This window comes from Mesoplodon densirostris, chromosome 3 (genome assembly GCF_025265405.1).
Source record: "Mesoplodon densirostris isolate mMesDen1 chromosome 3, mMesDen1 primary haplotype, whole genome shotgun sequence".
NCBI classification, from domain to species: domain Eukaryota; kingdom Metazoa; phylum Chordata; class Mammalia; order Artiodactyla; family Ziphiidae; genus Mesoplodon; species Mesoplodon densirostris.
Genome location: NC_082663.1, coordinates 68,323,686 through 68,351,124, shown reverse-complemented (window position 1 = coordinate 68,351,124; position 27,439 = coordinate 68,323,686). Strand labels below are relative to the sequence as shown.

At 39.4% G+C, this 27,439-nt stretch overlaps 1 protein-coding gene across 3 annotated transcripts in view; it reads left to right on the top strand.

The window, feature by feature from the left end:
- Positions 1 to 27,439, top strand: part of HAPLN1 (hyaluronan and proteoglycan link protein 1) — a 73,785-nt gene that overhangs the window by 31,547 nt on the left and 14,799 nt on the right. For all 3 annotated transcript variants that reach the window (XM_060093126.1, XM_060093124.1, XM_060093125.1), the window contains exon 2: positions 7,828 to 7,953. In XM_060093126.1, the coding sequence (XP_059949109.1) occupies positions 7,854 to 7,953 (100 nt within the window). In that variant the 5' untranslated portion in view covers positions 7,828 to 7,853. The remainder of the gene's footprint in view (positions 1 to 7,827; positions 7,954 to 27,439) is intronic.

The window sequence follows — 27,439 nt, the reverse complement described above, 5'->3', positions numbered from 1 at the left end:
CAGGAATTATCTAAAGCAGGTTCAGATGGGTCAATGAGAAGCTGGAGCAAATGTGCTTTGATTAAGTGAAGAGTTGCTGAGTTTGTCCCAAACTCTATCAATAGTCCTCCAAGAGACAGCTGGCAAAGAATAACCAGCCAAAAAGCAATAAGTGAATCAAAATGCTACTTAGGGCTTAACTGGTGGCGCAGTGATTGAGAGTCCGCCTGCCGATGCAGGGGACACGGGTTTGTGTCCCGGTCCGGGAAGATCCCACCTGCCACGGAGCGGCTGGGCCCGTGAGCCATGGCTGCTGAGCCTGCGCATCCAGAGCCTGTGCTCCGCAATGGGAGAGGCCACAGCAGTGAGAGGCCTGCGTACCGCAAAAAAAAAAAAAAAAAAAAAAGCTACTTAAACAAGCATTATTGATGTCATCCCTTTAAAAATCCATTAATTTGTTTTTTGAGGTGAACAGTCCTAAAATGCAATGTAAGTAGAATGGAGGGCCTGACATCTCCGTTAAGAAAAAGTTGAATAATAACAACAAAGAATGTGTGGAAGACTTTGACATTTGTCACCAACTATTCTAATTGATGGATAAAAAAAAAACCTGACCCTGAAGCAGTTGAATTACTTAAGAGTCACACAACTGGAATGACAGAGCAAAGAATGAAACTAAATTCTGCCTTTCCTCCATCACACTCATAACATATTAACCATCTCGCTAGGATAGCCCCCATTTACATGGTACTGGTTTCCCATACAGTTATAAATAGTTCTTCTGTTCACTCTCTGCCCTGGTTTGGATGATAAATCATATGATCATATCAAATATCAAATAATGCAATAAATATAATAAATACAGGGAAAAGAGAAGAGGAAAAAATGAAGTTACAGTGGATGGGTAAGATTTGTAGGTAACAAATGGAGAAATAGAAGCAGAAAAGCAAAAGATAAAAAACATCTTTGAAATGAAAAATTTAGGGGCAAAATGGAAATTAAATAGGCTGATTTCAAAGTATGGAGGAGGAAGGAAAAAAGTCATAAAATTTTAAATGCAGCTTATTTTGAGAGTCGTGAGGACCCTATGCTCAATTATTCTAAGGCTTTAACATTACCGGACACCGTGGTGACCTCGTAGTCTAGAAACGGTCAGTCTGTTGCTTCCTTGTCCTTGGCGCGATCCTTCCTTTCCTAACTCAGCGTTGACTCCCTGAAGCTCAAGCACGAAATGAAGAACGCCTGGTATTCTTAAAGGCTTAGACACGTGGTTCTCCAATCTGAGCCTGCGTCAGACTCACCTGGAGGAGGGGGCAGGGCTTGTGAAACACTGCCAGCTGGGCCCTACCCCCAGTTTCTGATTTAGGAGATCTGTCGTAGGGCCCAGGGAATTCGCTTTTTTAACGAGTTGCCTGGTGCTGTTACTGCTGCTGCTTCAGGCCCTCCTCTGTGTTTTGATTCCTGCACTCATTCCAAATAGTGAACTTCTTTTTTAATTGAAGTATAGTTGATTTACAATGTTGTGTTAGTTTCAGCTGTACAGCAAAGTGACTCAGATATATATATATATACACATATATTCTTTTTCAGATTCTTTTCCGCAATAGTTTATTACAAAATATTGAGCAGACTTCTCTGTGCTATACAGTAGGCCCTTGATGGTTATCTATTTTATATACAGTAGTGTGTATATGTTAATGCCAAACTCCTAATTTATCCCTCCCCCGCACCTTTCCCCTTTGGTAAACATAAGTTTGTTTTCTGTCTGTGGGTCTGTATTGTATATAAGTTCATTTATCTAAATCTAAAGTATCATCTTTAGATTCCACATACAAGCGATAGTGAGCTTTTTAGAACTCACCTGCCTCTGAGAAGGAAATATCTTTAGTTTGCTATTTTCTTACATTTATCCATGAAAACTAATCAGGTTTGAGGTGAGCCATGCCAGCTTGATAACAATACCTTAGTCTACATAGTTTTTATACTTTCCAAAAACACTTTTCACCTTGGGGAAAAAAATTATTATTATTTTGTAGGTGAAAAAATTGAGACCTGATGTGTTGATTAGGAGACCTGGTATAGAACTCATGTTTTCTTCCTCCTGACCTAGGACTTTTTCCAGCTTCTTAGGTTGCCAAAGGATCATGCCAAGGAAGCAAGCAGACTGACCATGGCCTGAGAAGGAGGTTACCACAATGTCTGTGGCTAGACATCTAATTCAGGGCATCATAAATTCTCTTCTACTTCTTCAGTAGTTTGCACTTTCATAGAACAATGCAAGATGACAGGGCAGATGTTTTGTTCACTTGGAGTTTATACAGACTCACTCCCTGAGGGTAGTTATTGTTGTATAATTGAACACAGATTTTTTTCATTCATGGCTTCTCTTTTAATCATTGGGTATATTCCAAGCAGTTCTGCATTCTGCCCCATTGTGTGCAGTAAATCCTGGGGCTTAGGTAAACACCCAGGGGTCCCTCCGCACACTGAACAATTCAAATGCATCAGTAGTCTGAGTTCTTTAGCCATCATTTGGGTCAGTGGTCTGACTTCTGGATTTTACATACCTGCAGAGTCAAAAGAGAAAACAAAGCCAACCAACAAAAACAAAACACATGATGAGTCAGAATAAGATTGTCATTAAAAATATATTGCTAAGTAAGTATAAAATAATCTACAATTTTAAAAAGTCTCAAAGTTATAATTCCATGAAATAAAGGCCATTCTAACAGAAAAATAGTCAGAAAAGTTTCTTCAGAAAAAAAGAACAATTTTAAAAAGTTGAATTAGTTTAACCTAATGAAAAAGTATATTTTTGCAGTCCCTTGGTTTTTTTTTTCATTTCACTGCACCACTGATCATGGACCGTCTACTGCCTGTAACTAGATCAGACTTGAAAGGTATCAAGGAGAAAATTCAGTCTATTGTAAAATAATTCTGTCCAATCAGATTCTATGGTTTGCTCATTCGGTTTCTAGCAACCTCTGTATTGATTCTCGTAACCTGTAAACTACATTTCAAGTGCTGAATTGAAACCTGGTGTATTTAATTATGCCCTCAATGGAGGAAAAAAACAACTCTTCACCTGTCCTCTATATAACTACACACGTGATCTTTAAACAGTGTAAAAACTCACCTCAGTCTTGGCTCCTTGAGTCCTGGTTTCTCCCAGGTCCAGTTTTCCATTCACACTTCCTCTTGGCACACAGGATGGGCGTGCAGTGAGGAAAGCATTCCAACTTTGGATGTACACACGTCTTGTGCCAACAGTGCTGTGATCAGTGCTATGCCTACAACCCAGTGAGAGAAGGATGAGGAGAAGCACTCCAGCTTGTGTGAAGCCTTGAAAGAGTTGTGAGAGCTGATGGCATTCCTCAGGGTACACCGGACACCAGTGATGGCAGTGGATTGTGCAGACTCTGGGGTCACAACAGACTGCCCAGATCCCCAGCTTCTCACTTTACATGATGTGGACTTCACCACTCTGACGTGTTTCCAGAGCTGTAAAATGTGTATACTAACATACTTCAATTGAGCTGTTCTGAGAAATAACAGTTAAGTTGGTGAAGCTTCAAGGACAGTACCAAGCATGTACAGTTGTCCCCAGAGTTCTTGTGGGAATTGCTTCCAGGATTTCCTGTGGATACCAAAACCCACAGATGCTCAAGTCCCTTATATAAAATGCTCAAGGGCTTCCCTGGTGGCACAGTGGTTAAGAATCCACCTGCCAATGCAGGGGACACGTGTTCGAGCCCTGGTCTGAGAAGATCCTACATGCTGCGGAGCAACTAAGCCCATGCACCACAACTACTGAAGCCCGTGCACCTAGAGCCCGTGCTCCACAGCAAGAGAAGCCACCGCAATGAGAAGCCCGCATACCTCCACAAAGAGTAGCCCCCACTCGCTGCAACTAGAGAAAGCCTGTGCACGGCAACGAAGACCCAATGCAGCCAATAAATAAATAAATTTATTAAAAAATAATAAAATAAAATGCTCAAGTCCCTAATATATTTGCATATAACCTAGGCACATCCTCTTGTATACTTTAAGTCATCTCTAGATTACTTATAGTAACTAATACGATGTAAATGCTATGAAAATATTTGAAATTAAAGTTTTGCTTTTTTGGTACTTTCTGCAATATTTTTCCTAAACATTTTTGTTCTGAGGTCGGTTGACTCCGAGGATGCAGAACCCATGGATAAAGAGGGCCCACTGTAATATTAGTTCAGGAAATATGTGGCATTAGCTCTCAAGACACAGAAAATAGCATACATGCCTTCCACTTTGTTTTATTTCCCCATTGCCTAATACAATAATTTTAACAAAGTAGGTGTTTAAGAAATAGCAGTCAGCCACTTTGGTATTAGACTTATTGGTATTGTATATCTTTGTGTCTATCAAACTATTAGACTTTCAGGTTGGGCAGATATCTCGCTTCCAAATAGTGGTTCAACTGTCACCAAAGCAGAACTGTAAAATCACAGTACTATCATGCCTGTGACTGTGAACACACACATCTCAATTTGAACTCATCTTGAAGCTGGCTATAGCATCATGGTGGCATGGTTTGGTAGGCTGTAGAAAGAGACCAGCAGTGTGTGAGCTGCAGGTGAACTAAGACTGTTAATTCAAGGCTGGCAATAACTGGTTCTATAGAAGCCCCCAAATTTCCTAAATTCTGCTCTTATCAAAAACTGAAAAATTTTAACCAAAAATACCTGGATATTCAGAGAAGACATCATTACAAATGCAAATAAACAGGGTTCAGTGTCCTTCTCCTTTGAGGACCAGCACACAGACAGCTGGCACAGCCCTCATCCTCAGGAAGCTCAACCTGGTGTGCAGTACCTCTTGTGTACTTGCAGTTTGCTTAAACACCTGAAAATTGTGTCCCTGAGATTTGCTTTCCTAGTTTCATGTCTTTTGGTGACACAGTTGTTATACCGCCAGGGTAACAGAGACCATTTCCACTTTCTCCTACCTGGACTGCATTGATGCCCGTGGAGGGGTATTTGCACTGAGGATGTGTAATGTCCTCAGCTATTTTAATTAAAGATGGTGCACGTGTGAATGCACGTGTGTGTGCCCACATGTGAGCCACCGTGGTGGTGCTCATGGCACCAGAGTGGTGCTGTAAACAAGGCAGGGCACGACCTTGCCAGGAAAAGTGCCATCTGACTCTCATATGCAAGCCTTGGGAAAAAAAGTTTATACTCACATATAACAAGTCAAAGTTTTCATATCACCTACATTCAAGTAAAAGAGCCTAAATAAGAAAGGCAACAAAACAAACAACTTTCTCTTTCAGAAAAATAAGTGCAACTCAAAGTAGGTGTTGCTTTTGCCTAAGGCAAATACAAACATGGTCGCTTTCTTAGATGTGTGACCTCCAGCAAGGTAACTGTGTCAGAAAAAATGGAAAGATTTGTCTCACAGGATTATTATAAAGACTGCATGAGCCATTACACGCACAGTGCTTAGCAGAGCACTTGGCACATAGTAGACATTCAATTAAAAGGAACTGCTGTTATTATTATTTATCTCCAGCACTGCCCCCACCCCAGGATGTTTGCATTTTAAAATTGGGTCGTTGGATACTTAATACTGTGACACAATGGAATGAATCCTTAGTGATATAATTTTTAATACTATGATATGGAATTAAAGTAGATAAATTTGTGTGTGATATATTTTAGGTACAAATGAGTAAAAATCAGGGTGACTTCTGTGGTAGGATGCATAACTGTGTGTGTGTGTGTTTAGGGGGGAGTACACAACTCCCTATAAATTATACTGTAGATGTCCACCCTAATGTGAAAGATAATCTAGCAAATTCTCTTTTTTTTTTTTTTTTTTTTTTTGCGGTACGCGGGCCTCTCACTGCTGTGGCCTCTCCCGTTGCGGAGCACAGGCTCCAGACGCGCAGGCTCAGCGGCCATGGCTCACGGGCCCAGCCGCTCCGCGGCATGTGGGATCTTCCCGGACCGGGGCACGAACCCGTGTCCCCTGCATCAGCAGGCGGACTCTCAACCACTGCGCCACCAGGGAAGCCCTAGAATGTCTCCTTTAACAGTCAAAATTGTATGTTTTTCTCACACCCTCTCTTCCACATTTCCCCCTCTCCTCTGATTCCCGTGGTGAGCAAAGAGCACAGGACACCTCGTATACCCGTTGACCCACTGTCTTATGTGTCTGTCTATAACTGTGTCAATCATATTCCAAATTCCAAAAGGTCACCTCTATTATATCTGTTCACCCAAAGCGTAGTTCGGGGCTGAAAACAGGTAATATTTGTTAACAGTATTCCTATGGAAAAAAGTCACTTGCTTCAAAAAAATAATCATTTCCCAAAAAACCTGAGAGGAGCAAGCAAGTGAACTCCTGAAAACAAGATGAGTAAATCGGAGAGAATTTTGCAGGTGACAGTTTTAGTTTCCTGGGAAAGTAAGTTTCTCAATTTGCTCATCCACCATCTTCTTTCTGTGACATAATGAAGAAAAAGAAAAGGGTTAAAGCAAACATGAGAGACTGAATCCGTAAGCATCACAACGATGCCGATTTTTAGAGGGGAGAAGACAGAGAGGTATTGCTGTCCCAATACCCAAGACTTGGGGGACGTCTGTGAGTAGTGCAGTAGCCCCTGGAGAAGAGGCTGGCCTGCAAGGACCTCCAGGAACAGACTCAGAGCTCTTTAATAAGTATTGCAGGGAGTCAGGCTTTCCTGGAAAAAACAAACTAGTGTGAGAAGTCATTACTGTGCAATTTCAGTCTTAAAAATAGCCAAGTATTGTTAAGGCTGCTGTGTGCATGAGAGAAAAAGAAAGCTCTTGTTAATATCTGCCTCAGCTTCCACATTAAAAGAGGAGCTACACTGAAAATCTTGCCTGGCAAATACTGCAAAGGTCGTCTGGTTTGTATTATTTGGAATCACTTTTTGGTCCTTAGAATGACGAAGTTTTGGGGGGATTGTGTCCCTTTTTGTCAAATCGGTCTTGCAATAAAGGACTGCCAGGCGATGGCTCAGCCTCTTTCACTCAGGACTAGAGCTGCGCCTGGCTGTCTATTTCAGCTCTTTATTTGCCTAATTGCCCTGGGAGGCTGGCAGGAACGGTCCCTGCAGCCGTGGCTCTGCTGACTGCAGAGACCCTACCTGGCACTCCAAGTTGATGCGTCAGCATTTTAGGTAGAAATGAATGAAAAATCAATCAGGATGACTGCACCGGTAGCATGCACAACTCTAACCTAGTTTGCCTATAATTTTCAACTATTCACCATAGACCCAAGCAGTGTTTAAGATGGTGAGTCTGTAACAAATGTGCTGCTTCTGTTTAATCAGGCGTTCTTTGTGTGTCCTCTTTTCTATTTAGAACAAGCAAATCTAACCTGCTTAGGAAGCCATATGTAAAATGAATGGATTCAGTTCCGAATTAAACCTGATGATAAATATGCATATGTAGCTATATCAGACTGTTTTATTAACTTATACTTCAAATTCAGAGGTTTAAATATTTTTGAAAAGTCTGTTTATATCCTTGCCATGTCTTTTTGTAACTTGCTATAACTCTCTACATTGAAACTATACTGTTCTAAATAAATTTCTAGATTTACAATTCTGCAAAGATAGAGTTAAACACTGTTTGGACTCTGGCTACATAAGAGAAATTGGAATTGTTCAAAGCTGCAGTCTTCAGCTCCCAAAGACAGCTACAGTAACTTTCTGAGCACATTGGGTTAAATATTTTTACAGACCCATTCTATGATGATAAGGCAGTAATAAGTTGTGCAGTGCAACACTCCAAAGGGTTCCAAATCTCACAAGCCTCTTTGTATGTGATGCTTTCACAGTGAAGAAGATTCTTTGGGCTACAAAGATGAAGAGTCTCCTTCTTCTGGTGCTGATTTCAATCTGCTGGGCCGATCATCATTCAGACAACTATACTGTAGATCATGACAGAGTTATTCACATCCAAGGTAAGAAAACACAGCTTCTCTTATGAAAGTCAAATTCATTTCAAGTTACTTAGAGTTGAGATGCTTGGTTAGTGTTTCTTAATTTTAGTTCTGCTGCATTGACTTTCCCTTTCAGCGAATTGGTGATCATGCTCCCTGGCTTTTGAATGCTATTGCATTACAGTAGAGTTAAGAATCGGGGGACAATTAAAGTGGATTGGCTTAAGAATGTCCAACTGCAGGGAGTTGATGCAATTGTTCAAGGCTTTTCAGTTGCTATCTTCTAAGTAGAATGGAGGGTAGAAAGTTTATTTAGAGGCAAGGCAAAAGGGGGGGAGAAATAGGAAGTAAAACTTAAGATGTAAGGTCATTTTGTTAGAATCATCATTAAGAAAAACAACATGAAAATGAAAGTCAGACAAGCTAAGGTTCAGGAAAAATTAACTTACCCTATTAAAATCTCCTTCGGTAAAGCTTTAGTTCCCATAGACCAATGTATTGCTCTGCATATTTCTTTTCAGCTCAGCTGAATCCTAAACCTGGGAGCTGTAGCAGGATTTCAGGCTGCAGTACAATGCAGCTATTTCCTCAGCCCCAGCTTCAGATGAGGGACATCCTGCATTAAGAAAGCTGAGAGACAGCTTTCAATAAGACTTAGCTTTCAATGTTGCATTTCAATGCAATAAGAAAAGTATAATTCTAAAGGAGCTGGAGCTTCTCTCTTTGCCCTTGTATGCTGAATAATTAAAATAAGAATTACAGGATTTAACAGTTTAAACATATGATGGTATGAATTTTAGATGAATTCAATTTGGGGACCAGAGGCATTATAAGTTTGCTAAGAGACATAAAACATCAAGTTATAGCTTCAAGGTCAAAGGTGTAGTCTCAGAAAATTGCATCCACTGTTGAAAAGTATGACTTGTGAAGGTCAAATGATAGTGTAGGTCTGGCTGAAAGTATTTTCCTGCATGAATTACAACTACCCAGATAGAATTCTGAATTTGACAATGTCTAGCTATTTTAGGCATTTCTCTTTCAGTTCTCTTTGTTTCTAACAGCTTTACGATTTTCACTGTTGGACCATAAAAAGGAATTACATAATCATAAGTTTTACTATGCAAGCTGCTGACTCAGCTGTTTCCTTTACTATATATAGTAGAATCAAAGCTGTTTCCCAGAGACTTAAGATATTTACACATAGAGATTTCTGATGAGGGAGAACATCCTTTTAACATCAAGTCACAGAAGTCAATTCAGCCAGACAGTAATACCTAGTAATTGTTAACAATAGCAGTTTTAAATCCGATGGAGGATATACTTTAGCAATGGTTTCAAGCCATTACTAGACTAGATACCTGTTATCGATGTATAAATCATTTAGTCTAAATTTCATGCAGAGTATAAAAATATTATTTTAAAACTATATTAATGTTTTAAAAGTGACTCTTGAAGGAAGCCTGTAAGTCAGACTCAAGTTTTCTCAGCAAGGAAAACTTCTGTTGCTCCAGTCTTTCCATTCCCATATACTCTGTTGAAATTTAGTGCAAAGGAATTGCTGACACAAGGTATCAGAATTATCCAGATTATTTGCCTACACTATCCAATTTTTTAAAAAATCACTTGCTAGTCCACTTCATTTTAGTTGTAAATTCATGTTCTTAGAAAGTTGCTCTGAGCTTTCAAGTAATAAAACTACAAAAAAAAAAAAAACCCCAAGAAACAAAAAACTACAAGGCCTACATTTTGCTTGTGGAAATTAACACTGATATGTGATTTGGGTCAATATTATGATGCTATGTCCATGGTTGAAATTTTTTTTAAAAATTGCTCCAAATACCTGTTCTCATAAGTTTTTATCCAACAAAAAGTTTTCTTTTTACTTTATTATAGCATTCAGATTGAACTTTCATGTTCTCAGCCCTTCAGAGAAACACTTCCAAATGGCCTGCCATAATTTCAGTTGCCTTTTATAACACAAAAATAAATCCATAGCACAGCAGATAATCATTAAAGCAGATAACCTTCATTACTTACATACTGGATTATTTTCTCATATTTAAAACTTTTATTTATCAAACACAGCCCTCCAAAAACAAAACAAAAACATGGCCCAGAAGGAATTTAAGGGAGCTGAAGCCTTCATAAAATTTTATAAGAATTTTGCAATCAAATGATTAAATTAGTAATCTGAATCTCAAATTCCCAAATTGTACTGATAAGCAGTATGAGCTTCTCTCAGTGACAGAAAATTATTCAAAATTCGTGTTACTACAAAAACACCTTTTCTATCTCTCATTTTTAATTAATTTTTTATTTTTGTACCTCAAGTTTCCCAGGCTTAAATAATACCAGGGGAATAATGCACATAATCCTCAAATTCTCCTTGGCTGCCTTGATAAAGATGCTGAACACTTTGTTAGCACGTTCTTAACTCTTATGCATAAGAGTTACCTAATTATTTTTTCTGAAGGCTTCCTCCTTATCTAGTTGTGGGAGATTCTATAGAGATATAGGCAAAAAAAATTTTTTAATCTGGCTTAAAAAAAAAAAAGTCAGAATACCAGGAGAAAAAATGGCAAGTATAGATTCCTGTGCAAAGTGTTTCTATTGAAAAGCTTTAGATAAAGTTGCACTTGTACTAATTCACTTCCTTTAATTTTTTTATTGAATCAACTTGGTTACATAAGAAAGTAAACTACACTTGTCCATGGAGTCTGCTAAAAATTTGCAATCAAGATATCAGCTTCTGTATCATATACTGTTTGCAGTGTGGGGGATAGTAATTTCCTCAAATACTTCTACAGGAAGAGATAACTGTTGACATTGTCTCCATAACAATCTCAACTAATGGATTATACTCCTCGTTTCATGATGTGCCTAGTCAAACAACTTCTCAATCCTTTGAAACTTGAGTTCATTAGGAAGAATTTTATATGGAGTACTAAATCACACAAAAGCACAATTTTTAAAATATTTGGATCTGGTCTAAAAAAACTCTTTGTAGACTTTCAATTACCAGGAGAAGTTCAGAGATGATGAATATACTTTTTAAAATACAACTTTTAAAAAGACATTTATATGGACAGCAGAGAAACTTTATGACCATTTGCCTATTAACCAAAATAGCTGCAGAGCAATTATAGTTATACTGAATACGTAACCGCCTGATCTTATCCGTGTCAGCGATCCAGTGTTTCCTGCCTCTGGCATTCCAAGTGCAGGTCTTCTGATGACAAGTTCAGGAGTTTTTCCCCTAATGCCAGTTACTGGCTTTAGACCTTGGGCAATTTACTTAATCTCTTCAAGTCTCAGTTATCTCATCTATAGAATTGGGTATAATCACTGTTATTCTATAAAGCTTTGTGAGAATTAAATTAGATAATATATGGAAAAGTGCTTAGTACCCAGAACACAATAAGCTCCAGTAGATGATAGTTGTTATCGCCACGTTGATTATTTCTTCACTGTTACGGAAAACTGATTTTTAAATAGAAAAAGGAGCACAAATACTGGTGGGAAAAGGTCATGCTTTTCAAATTCATTTGCTAGCAGAACCATATCATTACCTTAGTTCTAGTGAAGTAATAAACATTTTATAAGTGGCCTTCTTTGCCCTCCTTAATTCCAGTTTTAAATTTCTCCAATAGTATTAAACATTATCTGATCACTTTTACTTTCCGTGTAGAAAACGAAGCTTTCCAAACTTAAGTACTATTCCCCTTAATATACTTATTAGGTGAACACAAATAAGCTACATTAAATTTTTTAAAAGAATAATAAGAGGAAATCTTAAGAGATGAAAACAGTTCCCTTCTTTATAATAAGTAAAACTTATGGTCACTTTTCTCAAAAGATAAAGCAATTAGATTTCTTTAAAGAAAGTGTTGTCAGAAGTTCATCTCTGTGGGTGGCAAAAATAATGTAGATCTAGAATCCCTCGCAGAAGTAGACACTCTCCACTCAATGTGGTTGGTTCCCCCTTCTTGTGCCCCAAACCACTCTTCCATCTTAGCTTAGCATCAGACTGTCAGCTTTGTAACACTCCAGCTATACAGTAGTGCCTGGCACATAGTAGGTGCTTAATATATGTGCTGAATACATGAATGAGTGCAATGAGACACTTCTAAATTGCCACTATCATAATGAGCACTTCTCAAATCCTGTGGCATCCATGGCATTTAGCAACACATGACACATTGTGTGGGCCTAATGTACATTAATAGATCACTGCTTTCATTCTGTAATGTTGGCATAAAGTAAATCATAGTTTACAGAATTTAAGAACTTAAAAGGACTTTAATATAGATCATTGAGATCAATACGCCATTGTTCAAGACCCAGCACTTAAATGTTGCTTGGCCCAGGTTGCATGGCTGATGAGGAGCAGTTTCTCTTGGCTAACCCCCTTCTTCAAATCTGGGATCATTTTTCATCTTCTTAATGAATGCACCCTGACTACTGTGCTCTTCCCCTCCTCTGGCATCCCGATCTATCTCTGATCTTCTTTTCCTTTTCTCTGTAGTCCTGGATATCTACTTTACTTATTTTTATGCAATTGTTTGTGTCCATCTCTGCCACAAGAACATATATCAGCTCCACGAGGGCAGGGATCTTTGTCTGATGTATCCCAGTCACCTAAACTAATACTGGGCACATAGTATAGGTAATCAATACACTTGTTAAATAAATTCAGGACCAAAATCTAGGAACTTTTCCTAATCAAGTCCTAGTCAGTCTTTCCAAATCTCAGGAAACTTTACAGTTTGTACGATGAGAGGCAGCAGATAAGGAAGAGGATTCTGAGTTTCAATAGCAATTTTTGTTTGGTCATTTTTTATTGCTCCCACACTGCACATAGCGTCTTACAATCCAGGAGAATCCACCAGAGGCAGGATGCAGCAATCCTAATGTGTGCACGAAGCTTTGGAGAGTATTTGATTTACATTTGGTCACTGCAATGCTATTGTGTTCCTTATGTAATATCTGCAAGAGTTGGGATCTGGTGGTGCAGAGAGGATCAAAAGGAGTGAAGTGAATTTAATAATGGATGATCATAAACCATCTACAGAGCCAAAGTTTAATGGGAGAGCTAGATAAGCATTCTCTCTTCCACTTAAAACTTGTTGGGACTCAGACTCCATGAGTCTGTTACTAAAAGTTAAATTATAATTTATTTTTTTCTTTTCGAGGCAGAGTACGCTATCTGCAGCTACAAATGCAAAATCCATGAATATCAACTATCTTTTCCAAATTGCATTTGGCTAAATGCATACACTGTTAATAATACTATCTAGAAATTATGAGCTATAAAATATTAGAGGGCTTCCCTGGTGGCGCAGTGGTTGAGAGTTCACCTGCCGATACAGGGGACACTGGTTCGTGCCCCGGTCCAGGAAGATCCCACATGCCGTGGAGCAGCTGGGCCCGTGAGCCATGGCTGCTGAGCCTGCACGTCCGGAGCCTGTGCTCCACACGGGAGAGGCCACAACAGTGAGAGGCCCGCGTACCACAAAAATAAATAAATAAATAAAAATAAAAAAATAAAATATTAGAGAATTTCATCATGAAATTATAAAAATAAGCAACATCCTAATTCTAAAATCTCTTCTTAACTTACTATAGGATGTGAAACCAAATATGCTAATAAGAACCTACTGCTTTAAACACAGCCTTATCATTTGATCAGAATAAAAATATCACCATATAAATACAATAAATAAAACCAAAAGAGAAGAAGGAAAATGTATATAGGCATATACATACATGTGTAAAAATACTGCACGCATACATATATACACTTATTCAGCCTGCTATATCAGAATACCACAGACTGGGTGGCTTATCAACAATAGAAATTGATTTCTCACAGTTCTGGAGGCTGGGAAGTCCCAGATCATGGTGCTGGCACATTTGGTGTCTGGTGAGAGCTGGCTTCCTAGTTCAGAGATGGCCGTCTTTCCTCTGTGTCCTCACATGGCAGAAGGGGACAAGGGACCACTCCTGGGTCCCTTGTATAAGGGCACTAATTCCATTCATGAGGGCTCCACCCTCATAACCTAATCACCTCCAAAGGCTGCACCTCCAAATATCATCACACTGGGAATCAGGTTTCAACATATGAATTTGGGGGGGGGGGCACAAATGTGTCATCTACAGTAAGCACCTTAATAGGCATTGGGAATAGAATGATGACCAAAACTCATGGTCTTTGTCTTCATCAAGCTTATGGCCTAGTGAAAGGCAGACATTACTATGAATATAGAACTACTAACTGTGATAACTGCCATTCAATAAAGCAGTTTCTTTAAATTATAAGTCAAGCATGGCAATAATTTTTCTCAACTATATAGTTGGTACACTAGATACACACACACACACACACACATATAGTTTATACATTTATACACACATACACAATGGTTATAAATAGAAAAAGCAAGGAATGAAATGCAACTTTGCATTTGCTAGCCCATTGCCCAGTCTTCTTTGTATTTGTGTGTCCTTTTGAAATAATCTACTCATTTGGGCATTTGCTAAACATTGGCCTTCTTTGTGCAAAATACTGAGTTATTCTCTATGGAAGAACAAACCATCTCCTCAATGAGCTTAATGATAATATTATCGGGGCGACAAAGATGACAAAAAACAATAAAATAAGTGTTATATAGAGGTTGAAATATGAAGAAAAGAATAATTAGTTACCAAACAAAAATATCCTACTATTTAGAATTTTGTATTCATACTCACTTTTTAAACCCATAAAACACACCTTAAGAATATTTCTAAACTTGTTGTTGAGTAGCCTAAAATGCTGAATTCTATGTTATTCTATAATGCATCTATTAAAACAATGAATTTTAGAATATTTCCAGGTATAAAAACCTATATTTAATATTTTCAGGTAGCAACAAATTCACACTAACAGCCATTGCTTTCTCTGTTCCATCCTGAGTGCTGAAATTGGCAAATTATGCAGGAAGCCAATGACTGTTTGGAAACTTTCCCAAAGCTTTTTTTTTTTCCCCCAGAAAAATCCATTAAATAGAGAAGCCTTTTTCTTTGGTTGCAGCTTTGCTGGAACCAGTGTTGACTCAGCTAAAGCACTGACCTATAGCTGAATGGCTTAATGTTAAAGTAATTTCAACATGCTATATTTCTCTGACTTTCCCAGCTACCAAGAAAGAATAGTTAGATTTCTTTATTGCTTTGGCTCTTTATTTTAAATGGAAAATGGAAACTACTCTTTTAGGAATGTATTTCGGAGTACAAAAATCTACCAAAGTGCTAAGTTAAAATATTTAATTAAGAAGTATCAAAGTGAAAATATACAGTGGGTGGGAGGGGATCTTTGTTACAGAAATATTTTTATTTCAAAATGAAGACACTGAAAGCATAAGAAATCTAAAATTTCTATACAAATCACTTCAAAAACATTTTGTGTATTTTGTATTGCTACAATGTAGTAGCAGCACTAAATACATATGTTCTCAAAAATGACTATCAAGTAGTCAGTACAAATTGGAGTCATTTTAATCTTGTTTTAATTAAACACGTTGGTTGCTTGACTTGATTGCTTACTGGGTAACTAATTACCACATGTATAAGCTCTGAGTAGTATGTTTTTACATACTCAAGGATTATGCTGTGAAATGTACTAAAGAATATTAAGTGAAACAAGAATTCTACCTCTTTCCCACACACTGTCCACTCAAACAAGACAAGGACATTAAAGATAAAAACACAGAAAGACCATAGTCCATCAAGTACAAAATTAACAAAGCAAGTTAGAACAGGGAGCATTTACTACAGTCAAGGGTTCAGATTAGGTGAAGCGGGTGGAAAGAAGGGAGAGTCGTTTCTTGTTTCTAAAGAGAGATCATAAATTTAAAATAGAAACACCACTGAAAACATATCCTTGAAGTGAGGAGATTTCCACTTCTAGAGGATTCTATTTGAAGTGGTGTTTGTTTGCTTCCTTGCTTTGCCTTGTTCCTGGAAAGCATTGGAAATGACGTTTGTCCGTTTGGCTCAGAGTTTCTGAATGGTAGGGAAGGCACAGATGAAACAGGTGAAAGGCATGTAAGTTAAAGACAGGTTTCGTTATAAACTACAGTATGTATTACATACAGTTTTTATTTTCTTAGTTATATGGCTACATTTTTTCACAATGGATTTATGATTATCTGTGACCAATAATATTGCTAGTAAAAAATAATGAACACTCACACAAGGGTTTTTTTTTTTTTTTTTGTGGTACGTGGGCCTCTCACCGTTGTGGCCTCTTCCGTCTCTTCCATTTGGGAGCACAGGCTCCGGACGCGCAGGCCCAGGAGCCATGGCTCACGGGCCCAGCCGCTCCGCGGCACGCGGTATCCTCCCGGACCGGGGCACGAACCCGCGTCCCCTGCATCGGCAGGCGGACTCTCAACCACTGCGCCACCAGGGAAGCCCCACACAAGGGTTTTTTCCTTTTCTGTTTTTTGCTTTTCTCAAGAATAGAGAGGAAAATTCTAAAGTTTTCTTCCCTAGAATAATGTGGGTTATGAACAATTCTTATTTTCTCTTGAAAAGTGTCATAAATTATACCTAAAGGTTTTAAATCTCCAGAATCTACATATGATTATTTTATGTCCTCACTTTGCCTTGCTTTTTATCACACAATCATTAACAAAGGGTCTTAATTAGCTTAAAATACTGAAAAGCTGATTGGACGTTAATACTTCATAGAGATGTTTCCATGTAAACGGAATATCTTATTTTAAAAGATGTATAATATAACAGTTATTTATAGGCTGCCCATAATACATTAAAATCAAAGTGTGCTCCCAAACCAAGTTTTGGCCTCTTTTCTTATAACTATTTATTTGGCTTCCATATGTAGTTGAATAAATAAAAACAAATGAACATATAAACAATAAATATAAAAGTGTTTTTAAGGGGGAAAATCTTGTGAGAGAGCCTTTAGGGGGCTGTAGGATGAACCCCATAGAGGGGCATTAGGAAGGGCTAGGCTGAGCTCTGAATAGCGAGCAGAAGCCAGTCACATCAAAAGCCAGGGACAGAGCATTCCAGGTAGAAAGAATGGGAAGTGCAAATTCTCTGAGATGGGAATACACATGGTATTTTCAAACCAGAAAGAAGCTAAAGGGACTACAGCCTGGAAGTGGAAAGCGTGTGGTTTAAGATGAGACTGGAAGAGGAGGCATGAGTGAGACCATTGTACTTCTTATTTGGTTCAGAGTATAGAGTTCAGATTTTATTCTAAAAGTGCTTGAAAATGGCTAAAAGGTTTTGAGCAAAGGGATGATGTAATATGATTTACATGTACAAAAGACCAGGTGACTACTGGATTATGGTGGGTCAAGAGTAAAAGTGAGGAGACTTTTAGGAGGGTCTTGAGGTAGTTGAGGTGAGAAATTATGGTGGTGTGGACCACAATGGTAGCAGTGGAGATGGATGGAGATGAACCAATTTGGAAAAAAAAAAATGAGGTAGAGATGGCAGCACTTGCTGATAGACTAGACGTAGGGATTAAGGGAAAGGGGCATATCAAACACACCTGCTAGATTTTGGCTTGAACAAATGGACAGATGACGGAGGCATAAAATGAACTGAGGAAGACTAGGAGAAGAACAAGTCTGGGCAGGAGAGGAGGACTCAAGTTATTTGTTTGGCATCCAATATATGACCAGCAGGTCATTGGAGTTACTAGTTTGGAGATCAGGAAAAAGTACACTGCTAGAAAGTTTTGGAATCACCAGCGCATCAACATTTATAGCCATGGGACTAGATGAGATCACAGGAGAAGGAGGAAATGCAAGCAGAGACAAGGAGATCGCCTGGGTCTGAAATTCGGAAACCCTCAGCAACAACAGGTGGGATAAAGGAGGATACAAAGGTCACATATTCACTTCCCAGAGTCTAAATCCTGATCACTGATATGTGGTAATTTTTTTCCCCAGGTAACTTTTTAAAAAAATCTAAATTAATTGCAAGTATTTAAAAATAGGAGATATTCACATTAAAATGTGCATTTCTAGGGAATTCCCTGGTGGTCCAGTGGTTAGGACTCTGCGCTTTCACTGCCAAGAGTGTAAGGGTGGGGGTTTGATCCCTGGTCGGGGAAGTGGGATCCCACAGGCCACGAGGTGCAGCCAAAAAAAAAAAAAAAAAAAAAGTGTATTTCTAGCATCTGTTGAAAAATCCAAAGACCTACTGCTTTTCAGCCTGCATTCCCATTGGACAACATCAGTGGGAACGAGTACCTGCTCCCTGTGAGCATGGAGTGCGCGCACCCAGCAATGGTACGGTCCCTTTCACTCCTTGTGTTCTCAAGACCATGATGCTCCCTTCATTTTCCCTCAGCCTTGCCCACCTGGGCTTTTGTGTTCGACTTACCTTTCATTTTGTTTCAGCACTAAACTTAATACTTGACACATTATAGGCTATCAATTCATGATTGTTGATTAAGAATCAGAAGTTCTCTTTTGCCTCCAGAACTGACTCTGTATAGTACTATCTTGATATCTTTCACACTAAGTGAAGACACTAAGCATACCAATGTATAAAACGTACAGTGTCCTTTCTGCAAATTATGGATAACTTGACCTTACGTTTTACCACAAAGTGGAAATAGTCTGAGCAGAGACAAGTAGATCTGAGTCCTTTACCACATAAAAACACATTTCCAATATTAGGGACTGTGTGGTTAATTACAGCCTAATGAAGAAGAATGACTCATGCTAATGTTTCAGTTTCTCCACACCCTTTGAAAGAAGTCTGTATTACAGTCCTGGAAAGTATGATTCTTCAAAGATTGTCACTTACTATATTAGTGAAACATTCAAATTTTATTTTCTTATAATGTATTCCTTAATTTCTCTATATCTGTGATAACTATTTTTTTTCTAAGACTAAAATAATAGAAATCAAATGCTATTTCTTTACCCAGAAATCTTTGATAACATGCATAAATTTAAATTCTGAAAATTATTAGCAAGAGCAGACAACTCCGAGTTGACAAAGCTAGTATGACTGTCTCAAGTATTGGGACCAGTTATATTGGACTTAACCAATGGCAATAATACTGATAAATTAATATTAACATTTAAAACCACTTACTCTGTGTGATACACAATAGAAACTTCATTACCTAGGTCATCTCATTTAGCCCTCACCACCACACTGGATAAAGGTGGTTATCCTCACTGAAGCTGAGAGAGGGTCTGTCGCTTGCCCCAGGTCGTATGGCTGTTAAGTGGTAAAGCTGAGATTCAAACTCAGGCAGGCTGATTCCTCTGCTCCTGACCCACCAGGAACCATACAGCCTCTATCTACGCCTTCTCTGAAAAACTTCTGAGTGAAGCAGTGGGTAAAAACAGCTCCCATTTTATTCCATTCAACTGATATAATTATGTTCCAGAAGAAATCAAATCACTATGAGAAAAAGATTTGGTCTCAAGCCTTGGAGAAACTTTTCCTCAGGCCACCATAGTGATTCTGAAAAGCAGTTCAAGGAGCAAGGTGAGGTGACAGCTACCAATACACACATTCCACCTCTACACCCAAACGAAGATTTTCTGGAACCCCCAAGGAACGTGAGGAGGAAGCAGGAAGAAGCTGGATTAGATACAGGGTATTTTTTGAAAAGGCTTTAACGTGGTGGTCCTGAAATGAGCTCCTATTCTATTAAGAACCACTAGATTAGGAGAATCATCATCAGTTGATGAGATGCGAGTTTTCAGGAATCAGTACTTTCTAGGAACTGTCTTCTGAAAGAGCACAGGAAAGAAGAAAATGTCGAAGACAGAAGCTGGTTTGCATACCTGGCACACTTTGGACACTCAGTAAATGTTTGTTAGTAACAGCCAACATTTACTGGGCACTCAGGGTACCAGGCACTAGGCTAAGCTCTCAGCATATCACCTCCTTTAACCCTCCCAAGAACCCTGCAAAGAAGGTGGCTTAACTCCATTTTACTCATGAGAAAACTGAGCACATAAAGGTTAGGTGACACCATGTAAGAGGCACAGTCCACATGCTTAGCCAATAAACTATAGCTGCTGAGAAAATAGTTGAAACAATAATGAATGTGGAAAGACAAAAGCCACAAAGAATTTAGTAGAACAGAGCTAAACACCCTCATCACACTTTACTTCTTCCTGGTTGAAAAAGATGAAGAAAAAGGAACTAAAAAGACAATATTTTTCAAGATAGTAACCCAGTTTCAGATTTACGTCTCAGAACACAGATTTTTGAACTACGTTCAATGGACCCCCTAGAACTACTTGGAGGTTCTTGATGCCTATTTCCAGCAAAGAAGCTCAACTTTTATATAGCAAAGATCTGTCTAAAGTATCCTTTGGGGAGAAAAATTTCCACTGTCCCTGAAAAAACCTTCAGGCTCTAAAATAGTGATAGCACTTATCCTTATTTTTTACTATGAAACTTGGATATAATAACATGGTACACATTCATGATCAACATCACCCGAAACAACACTATATGTTGGTGTTGGGCTGTCTCCCATCACAGAATCAATTTAGCTCTAAGGCAAGTGTTGGGCTGCACCCCACAGGCCTACAAGCCCTGTACTTGCCCAGCTTCAAGACTGAAGAAAGAGCCCAGAGTCAGCAACAGAGACATCAGCAGTTTAATGGGTTGGGGAGCTTACACGTCTGAAGCAAGGTCCTGGAGCAACACCCCACTGTGTGTGGCAGAGGGCATGCAGGACCTGGCTGCAGTCTTAGCTCCCCAGGGGGAGGGGAGGTTACCATTTATAGGGGGAATTGATGTCAGGTTGGTTCATCAGTTACCAGGGAAACCAGAAGAGGAGCACACCCCTCACCTCCCCTTTGATAAGCTATCATGGTGGAGACTGATCTAAAGGTAGAATAATCATTTGCTGGGGCCTGGGGCAACTGTGTAGGAAGGTGAGTCATGAGAGTAGGGAGTAGGTGAAGCAGGCACTGGTCGAGCAGGGGATGTACAGAAAGCAAGAGAACAGCCATCTTGAGTGGTCTGACCATACAGGAAGGAAGATGGATGTGGTCAATACCTAAGGGAATGCTCCACAGCGCATCACATCAGATAATGCAGGTCACATACCATTTAAGGAAACTGGAAACACAATTCTAGGTAATCTGGCTCAGCTGTAGATTGATAGGAACTAGCAGGGCACAATGACCATACAGTGCTTAGAGAGCAGGTAGGCCCCAGCAGAGGGGTGTTGGGAGGAGTATGTTCCTGTAGCCTGTGAGGCCAAAAGACAGGGTCACAGAGGGTGAGAAACAGCAGTAATAATCACTTTACAGCAAAGAGCAACCTTCACTTACCTTATTTTCAGCTTTGGACTTTTCCTTTATAGTCAAAACTAGAAGACAGTCAGTACCTTAAAGTATCTTAAAGGAATTGAAAAAATGAGGTAAAATTTTCACGTTTTGAAGACCTGTTTAAATATAACATTATTATTAACAGAGCCATAGGTCTTCTACAGAAATATAAACTTCCAATTATAACAATATACTGCAATTCTGGCTACCAGCTTCTTCTACCAGCTTCTTGTATGTATTTCTAGAGACACTTTAGGGAAAGCTTTTTGTTTATCTTTGTCAATTGAGTTTTTTGTTAATTTTTGTCAACCATTTTTTATATTTTTATTCCATTTCTACTTAGTACGTGCACAGGTGATACGTGCACACGGTTCAAAAATTTTTAAATATGGGAGTATACACAGTGAAAATATCCCAGGAGCTCTCGACCCAGACATCTACCTTTTCTTTCCACAGGCTACCATGGTTATTAGTTCCATGGGTTTCTAGTGATTCCTTCAGATATAGTTTATGTAAGTATACATTTCTTTCCAAGTTACACAAATGGTAAGAAGCACACATATTCTTATATGTCTTCAGGTCAGCATTTGAACTCCAGGTAAAAGCAAAGATGGGCCAGGGATAAATACAACAGGATTTCAAACCCAAGTCAAGTAGTAGAGGGCAGAGGGCAGACATGGATCCTCCTTAAAGTTTCTTTCCTGCCCTCTTCAGGTCACCCTTCCTGAAGTGCTGAGTTATAGAGGAGAGACTCAGAGTCCTTACATTGAGGAACAGCTGGGCAAGAAACTAAAGCTCTGTCTCTGATAAATGAAAATCCCTCTGAAAGGACAGTAAAGACTAGATGGAGAGAGGGAGGGGCAGTGGGGAGGGCCCTTGTAAACATCTCTGATGCAAAGCTGACAAGACACAGCAGAATCAAGACCACTGATGGGAGCGTCTGGTCCCAGTGAGCAACATCGGGAACAATGGGATTTACTCCAGTCTGAAGGAAACAAAATACAGTTGCCCCTCAATGTCCACTGGGGATTCGCTCCAAGACTCAACTCCAATACCAGAATCCTCAGATGCTCAAGTCCCCTGTATAAAATGTTGCAGTATTTGCACCTAACCTACAGGCATCATCCCTTATAATACTTAAAACAATGTAAATGTTGCTATGTAAATAGTTGTAAATACAATGTAAATGCTATGTAAATACTTAGGCAAGCAGCAAATTGAAGTTCTGCTTTTCAGAACTTTCTGGAATGTCGTTTTCAAATATTTTCCATCTCTGATTGGTTGAATCCCAAATGAGGCACACACAGATACAGAGGGCTGACTGTAATTATAAAGTTAAAGATTAATGAGTAAGATGATTTTTTTCCTAAATGATGTATCCTACTCAAATGTAATGTGTAAGATGAGAGACAAATGTCTAAATTATGTATTCTTTTTAAATATTGTGTCTTGAATATGTATCTTTACCTGTTTGTTTGTTTTGTTTTGTTTTGTTTTTGCGGTACATGGGCCTCTCACTGTTGTGGCCTCTCCCGTTGCGGAGCACAGGCTCCGGACGCACAGGCTCAGCGGCCATGGCTCACGGGCCCAACCGCTCCGCGGCATGTGGGATCTTCCTGGACCAGGGCACGAACCCGTGTCCCCTGCATCGGCAGGCGGACTCTCAACCACTGTGCCACCAGGGAAGCCCTCTTTACCTGTTTTTATAAAGTGTTTTCATTTTAGAGCAATATGGTATAAAGCAAGGGCAGGGGTCTATGTCTACTGCCATAGCTGAGCACAGCCTCTGGGAGGCATTAGTCTATTTCAGTCACAGACACTTATCACATGCCAGGCACTATTTTGATGCTGGAGGAACAATATAACAAGACGTGGACTAGGGAGACAGAGTGACTGTTTTCAGTAGACTGTGGTAAGCACAACGATGAGGATACAAATCCATCCTGGTTGCTCATCATCGGGCAGGTTGGCTATCCTAAAGGAAGTAACGGCTTCCAAAGTGTTAGTCTTACACATCTCAACCCACCAAAGTGGTAACAGATGCCACAAAAATAAGGAACCATATTTAAATCCTTGTGCAGCACTTTCAAATGACTCATCGTGGAGCTGGCACTTGAGTGTCTGCCTACTAGTTTGGAATGTCAGGGAGGAATTAGTTTTTTGTTTGGAGCGATGAAAAAGTTTTGGAAATAGATAGTGGTGGTGGTTGTGATCGCAGGTGGCCTCGGCCTGCAGCAGCTTGAAGCAGGATTTCAGGTCCCCAGCCAGAGACTGAAGTCAGGCCAAGGCAGTGAGAACGCTGAATCCTAGCCACCAGACCACCAAGGCCAGTGGCCAGAGACAAGGCCCCTGGCCCATCGGCTTTGTAGAAATGAACTTCCACAAAGAGGTGGAAGTAGTGAAACAAGTAAAGTGTTTATTAGGAGGAAAAAGAATATGTGTGAACAGACACACACACTCGGGCAGACTCAGAGAGAGAGTCGCGCCCCCGTGGTAGTTTGAATCACTTATATGGGGCATTTCTTCTGGGTTTCCTCTGGCCAGTCATCTTGCTTTGCCTGGCTCTGAGTCCATCTTTGGTTTGTCTCAGGGTCCTCCCCTGTGTGCGTGCGCATCTCTTAGCCAAGATGGATTCTAGCGAAGAGGCCTATGGGTAGGATGACATCACCTACTGTGGGGTGGCACTCCCTCCCTTTTTGACCCCTGAGGAGGCTTTCTGCACAGGTGTAGTCGGGAAGGTCTCCTTGACCTCAAGAATGAAAAATATGTGGTCTCTGTACCTCTTACCTGGGCAGGCTCAGCTTCTCCCCGCTCCTGCTGTTATCTTCATCTTGAAGTATCTCTCCAGAGGGGACAAACTCCAGCTGCTCAGCCTGTGGCCCATCTATCTCCTGCCTCAGTTGCACAACACTGTGAAAGTAATTAATGCCACTGAATCACTAAAAATGGTTAAAATGGCAAAGTTTATGTTATGTGTATTTTACCACAATAAAAAAATCAAATGATGGTGGTAGAATTTTTTTCTTGGGAGGGGAATATTTTTTTGTCTTTGTTTAACCATCTTAAATATATTCCTCAGTTTTGTTTGTTTGGGTTCTTTTTACATTTTATTGGTCTAGGAAAACCAAAAGTCTAGAGGCTCCTTCATTATACACCAGTGAGAAAGTAACCAACACCAAGACTGGTTATTTTGTACAATCCAAAAAGTTATTTATTTTTAAAAGACAAACTTTGACCCATAATCCCTTTTTTTTTCTTTCTGTTACCTCTATTTCTTTGGCAATGAACTGCCCCCCCAAATGTTTAAACTTTTAGTAGAACTAAGAACAATAGGTAATAGTCCAATACCATATTTCTAAATTGTTTTTGTCCTATTGTTTAAAAGATTTCATCTAAATTACAGAGTGATACAAAGATCAGTTTTTTGGTCATGCCATTGCTTTCATCATTTGGTGAAACTGAATGATGTCCTCTGGATTTCACAGCAGACTGTAAAATAATAATGAAGCCCTGCTGTTTCCCCTGGAGACAACTGTGGTCTTTGAAGGCCATCAAATCTTTCATCACTGTCACTGACACTCACTAATAAAAATATGAAATTCCTATAACTTACAGATTGAACTTTAAAAAAAAATTCAGTCCCCCTAAAATGAGCACATGTATGCTGCTTGGTTTTCTCTAGTTAATATTTAAAAAAAAAAAAAAAAAAAAAAAAAGGATAAGCAATAGTCATTCTGATGATCAAGGTTTATTTTTATCTTTTGCATTTGATTTGTTTTACAACTGCCCTGCTGATTGAACAGTTTTGACTTAAACATTAATTTCAAACCAATACACATTTTTAACCCAATGATCAGATTACTCTAGACAAGACTGTGCAAAGTTTGCCATCAGCATTATAGGCCCCCTTTGTTCCAGCCCTTTACCCTCTCCCTCTTAGTGTGTTTCCTGGCTGATCCCTATCATGACAACCTGCCATAGGGAGCCAGATATGAATCTTAAGCTCAATGTTCTCATGATGTAGACCTGTCACTCAAACAGCTAAGCCCTGCTAGAGCCTGCAACAGAACCCAGGGCTCCTGACTCACTGGCCAGTGCTCTTTCTTACATCTTACCTGCTCTGCAACAGGCCACTCCCACCAGCAATGCTCAATGCTGTATAATCTGCAATGTTGAGCTTCTAAAAGCAAGCAAACTAATAAAACACATTGTTCTAAAGGCCATGTTGGGGATTTAGGTTAATGAACATTAGTGGCCCTCAGTCACTCAAAGTGTTACACATTACCCAACTTTCTTAGGGTTCTTTGAATTTTATCCAGGGCCTCGTGGCATCTACTACCTCAACACCCCAGCTGCCCCCAAAATAAGAATGGTAGAAATTTATACATTCTAGCAGACTTGTTAGAAAAATTATTTTGTGGGAAGCCAATGGATTTTTGGTGTCTGCTTAGTTCTCAACATTATACCACATAAGTCATCATCTACGCAGAATGCTAGAGTATAAGTAAATAGTACCTAAAAAATAATCAGAAGCTTATACTTCTAGAATACTACAAGATGATTTACAGTTAACCTCAGAAAAAAATTAGAAATTTCAGTCTCTTGTACAAGACTTTTGATCTGTGCTTTAACTCTTTAATTTATGAAACACACAGGCCTTGTATTCATTCTGGAATACCTTATGATTATGCTAAACCACACAATAATTTCCAAGTTTCCTATATAACACAGGTGGCATTGTATGTATTATTTTACTCCACATGGTTAAAAACTTTATAAGTAAGTGGAACCACGGAAGGTTAATATATGTCAAAATTATGCTCAATATTAGGTAGTATCATATAGGAGAAATACAGGGGAAAAACTATGCAGTAGTAACAGTTTGGGTCTGTCATTATTTTAAGTGCTTTATGTGCCTATTAGGTCAACTATACATAGTAGATATTACTTTCCCTAATTCACATGTAAGGCAATTGGGGCTTAGGGCTTGCACACCTTGCTCAAGGATTCAGAGCTAGCAAATTGAAGAGGTGAGGTTAGAACAACGTCTCTAACACATCAAAGCCCATGTTCCTAACTACTGTAGCTCCCCTTTAGCCCAGTGCACTTGGGCATTAGTTCTGAGTTTAAAGTAAAAAGCTTGAGAGAATCATGAAACTGCAACTTTTTGAAGGCCTCATGTCTTGTCTAAACTCAAGTCCCAGCATGGGAAGGCCGAGCTTCAGGTGTCCTCCCAAGGTAGTGGGTAGATCCATGTTCCCTAGGGCCTCAGGCATTGCTGAGCAGACTTATTAAACAGCACCTTTTCCTCCTCCCAGAAAGAAGATACTAGAAATATTTAGGTAGAATATGGATGCAGTCCCTGGGGATATTGCAGGGGGAATATTCTACATAGGGTAGAGTTGGATACATTTACCTTTTATGTCTTATGATTCTATGGGCCTAAATAAGAAGATAAAGAAGAGAATCTAAAGGAAATGCTTAATGAGCTGGATTTGTGATTCATTTTACTTAAGCCATTATCCTCTCATTTTATGATCTATTCAAAGTAGGGGCACTGATGGCTTTAAAAGTGGTAAAACTGTTCAGTTTCTGAGGACTGGGGCTGACATGAATATGTTCATTTTTTAATATGAATTTAGATTGCTCTATGGTAAAAATATAACCACTGTCTATTCTTGGACCCTTTATTTTAAAATCTGAATCCTACATACGCCATTAAATAACTAAGTTTTGAGGTTTGTCTGGAGATGACTGGCTACTCCTCCTGATGACCTGTGTACTATCGTTAACGATTCGTGACCAAGGTTTATTCAGAACCTCCAGCCTAAAGCAGGAAGGGCTGCTTGAAAGACAGCTTTGGCAGCCTTTGAAAGCTGTGTGTGGATGAGGTATGTGTGTCCAGGAATTCTTATATCGCTTTCTCATTTTCAAAGCTTGCGCATCCTCAAGAGACCTTGTCAAGGTCAAAAGCGCAATGAGTGAACCAGGGGAAACCCCAGAGAAAGCCAAGATCTGAAAATAACAGCTGGCTCTCCAGAGGCCGGGCGGCCGTGCTGACTTGGCAGTCTAGGAATATCGTGGTGCTCCCAGGAAGGCAATAAAATCCTTGGAGGAGGGAGGAGAGAAGCGAAAGGGCAAGGCATGGCAAGGCAGAAGCAAAGCGAGAGGAT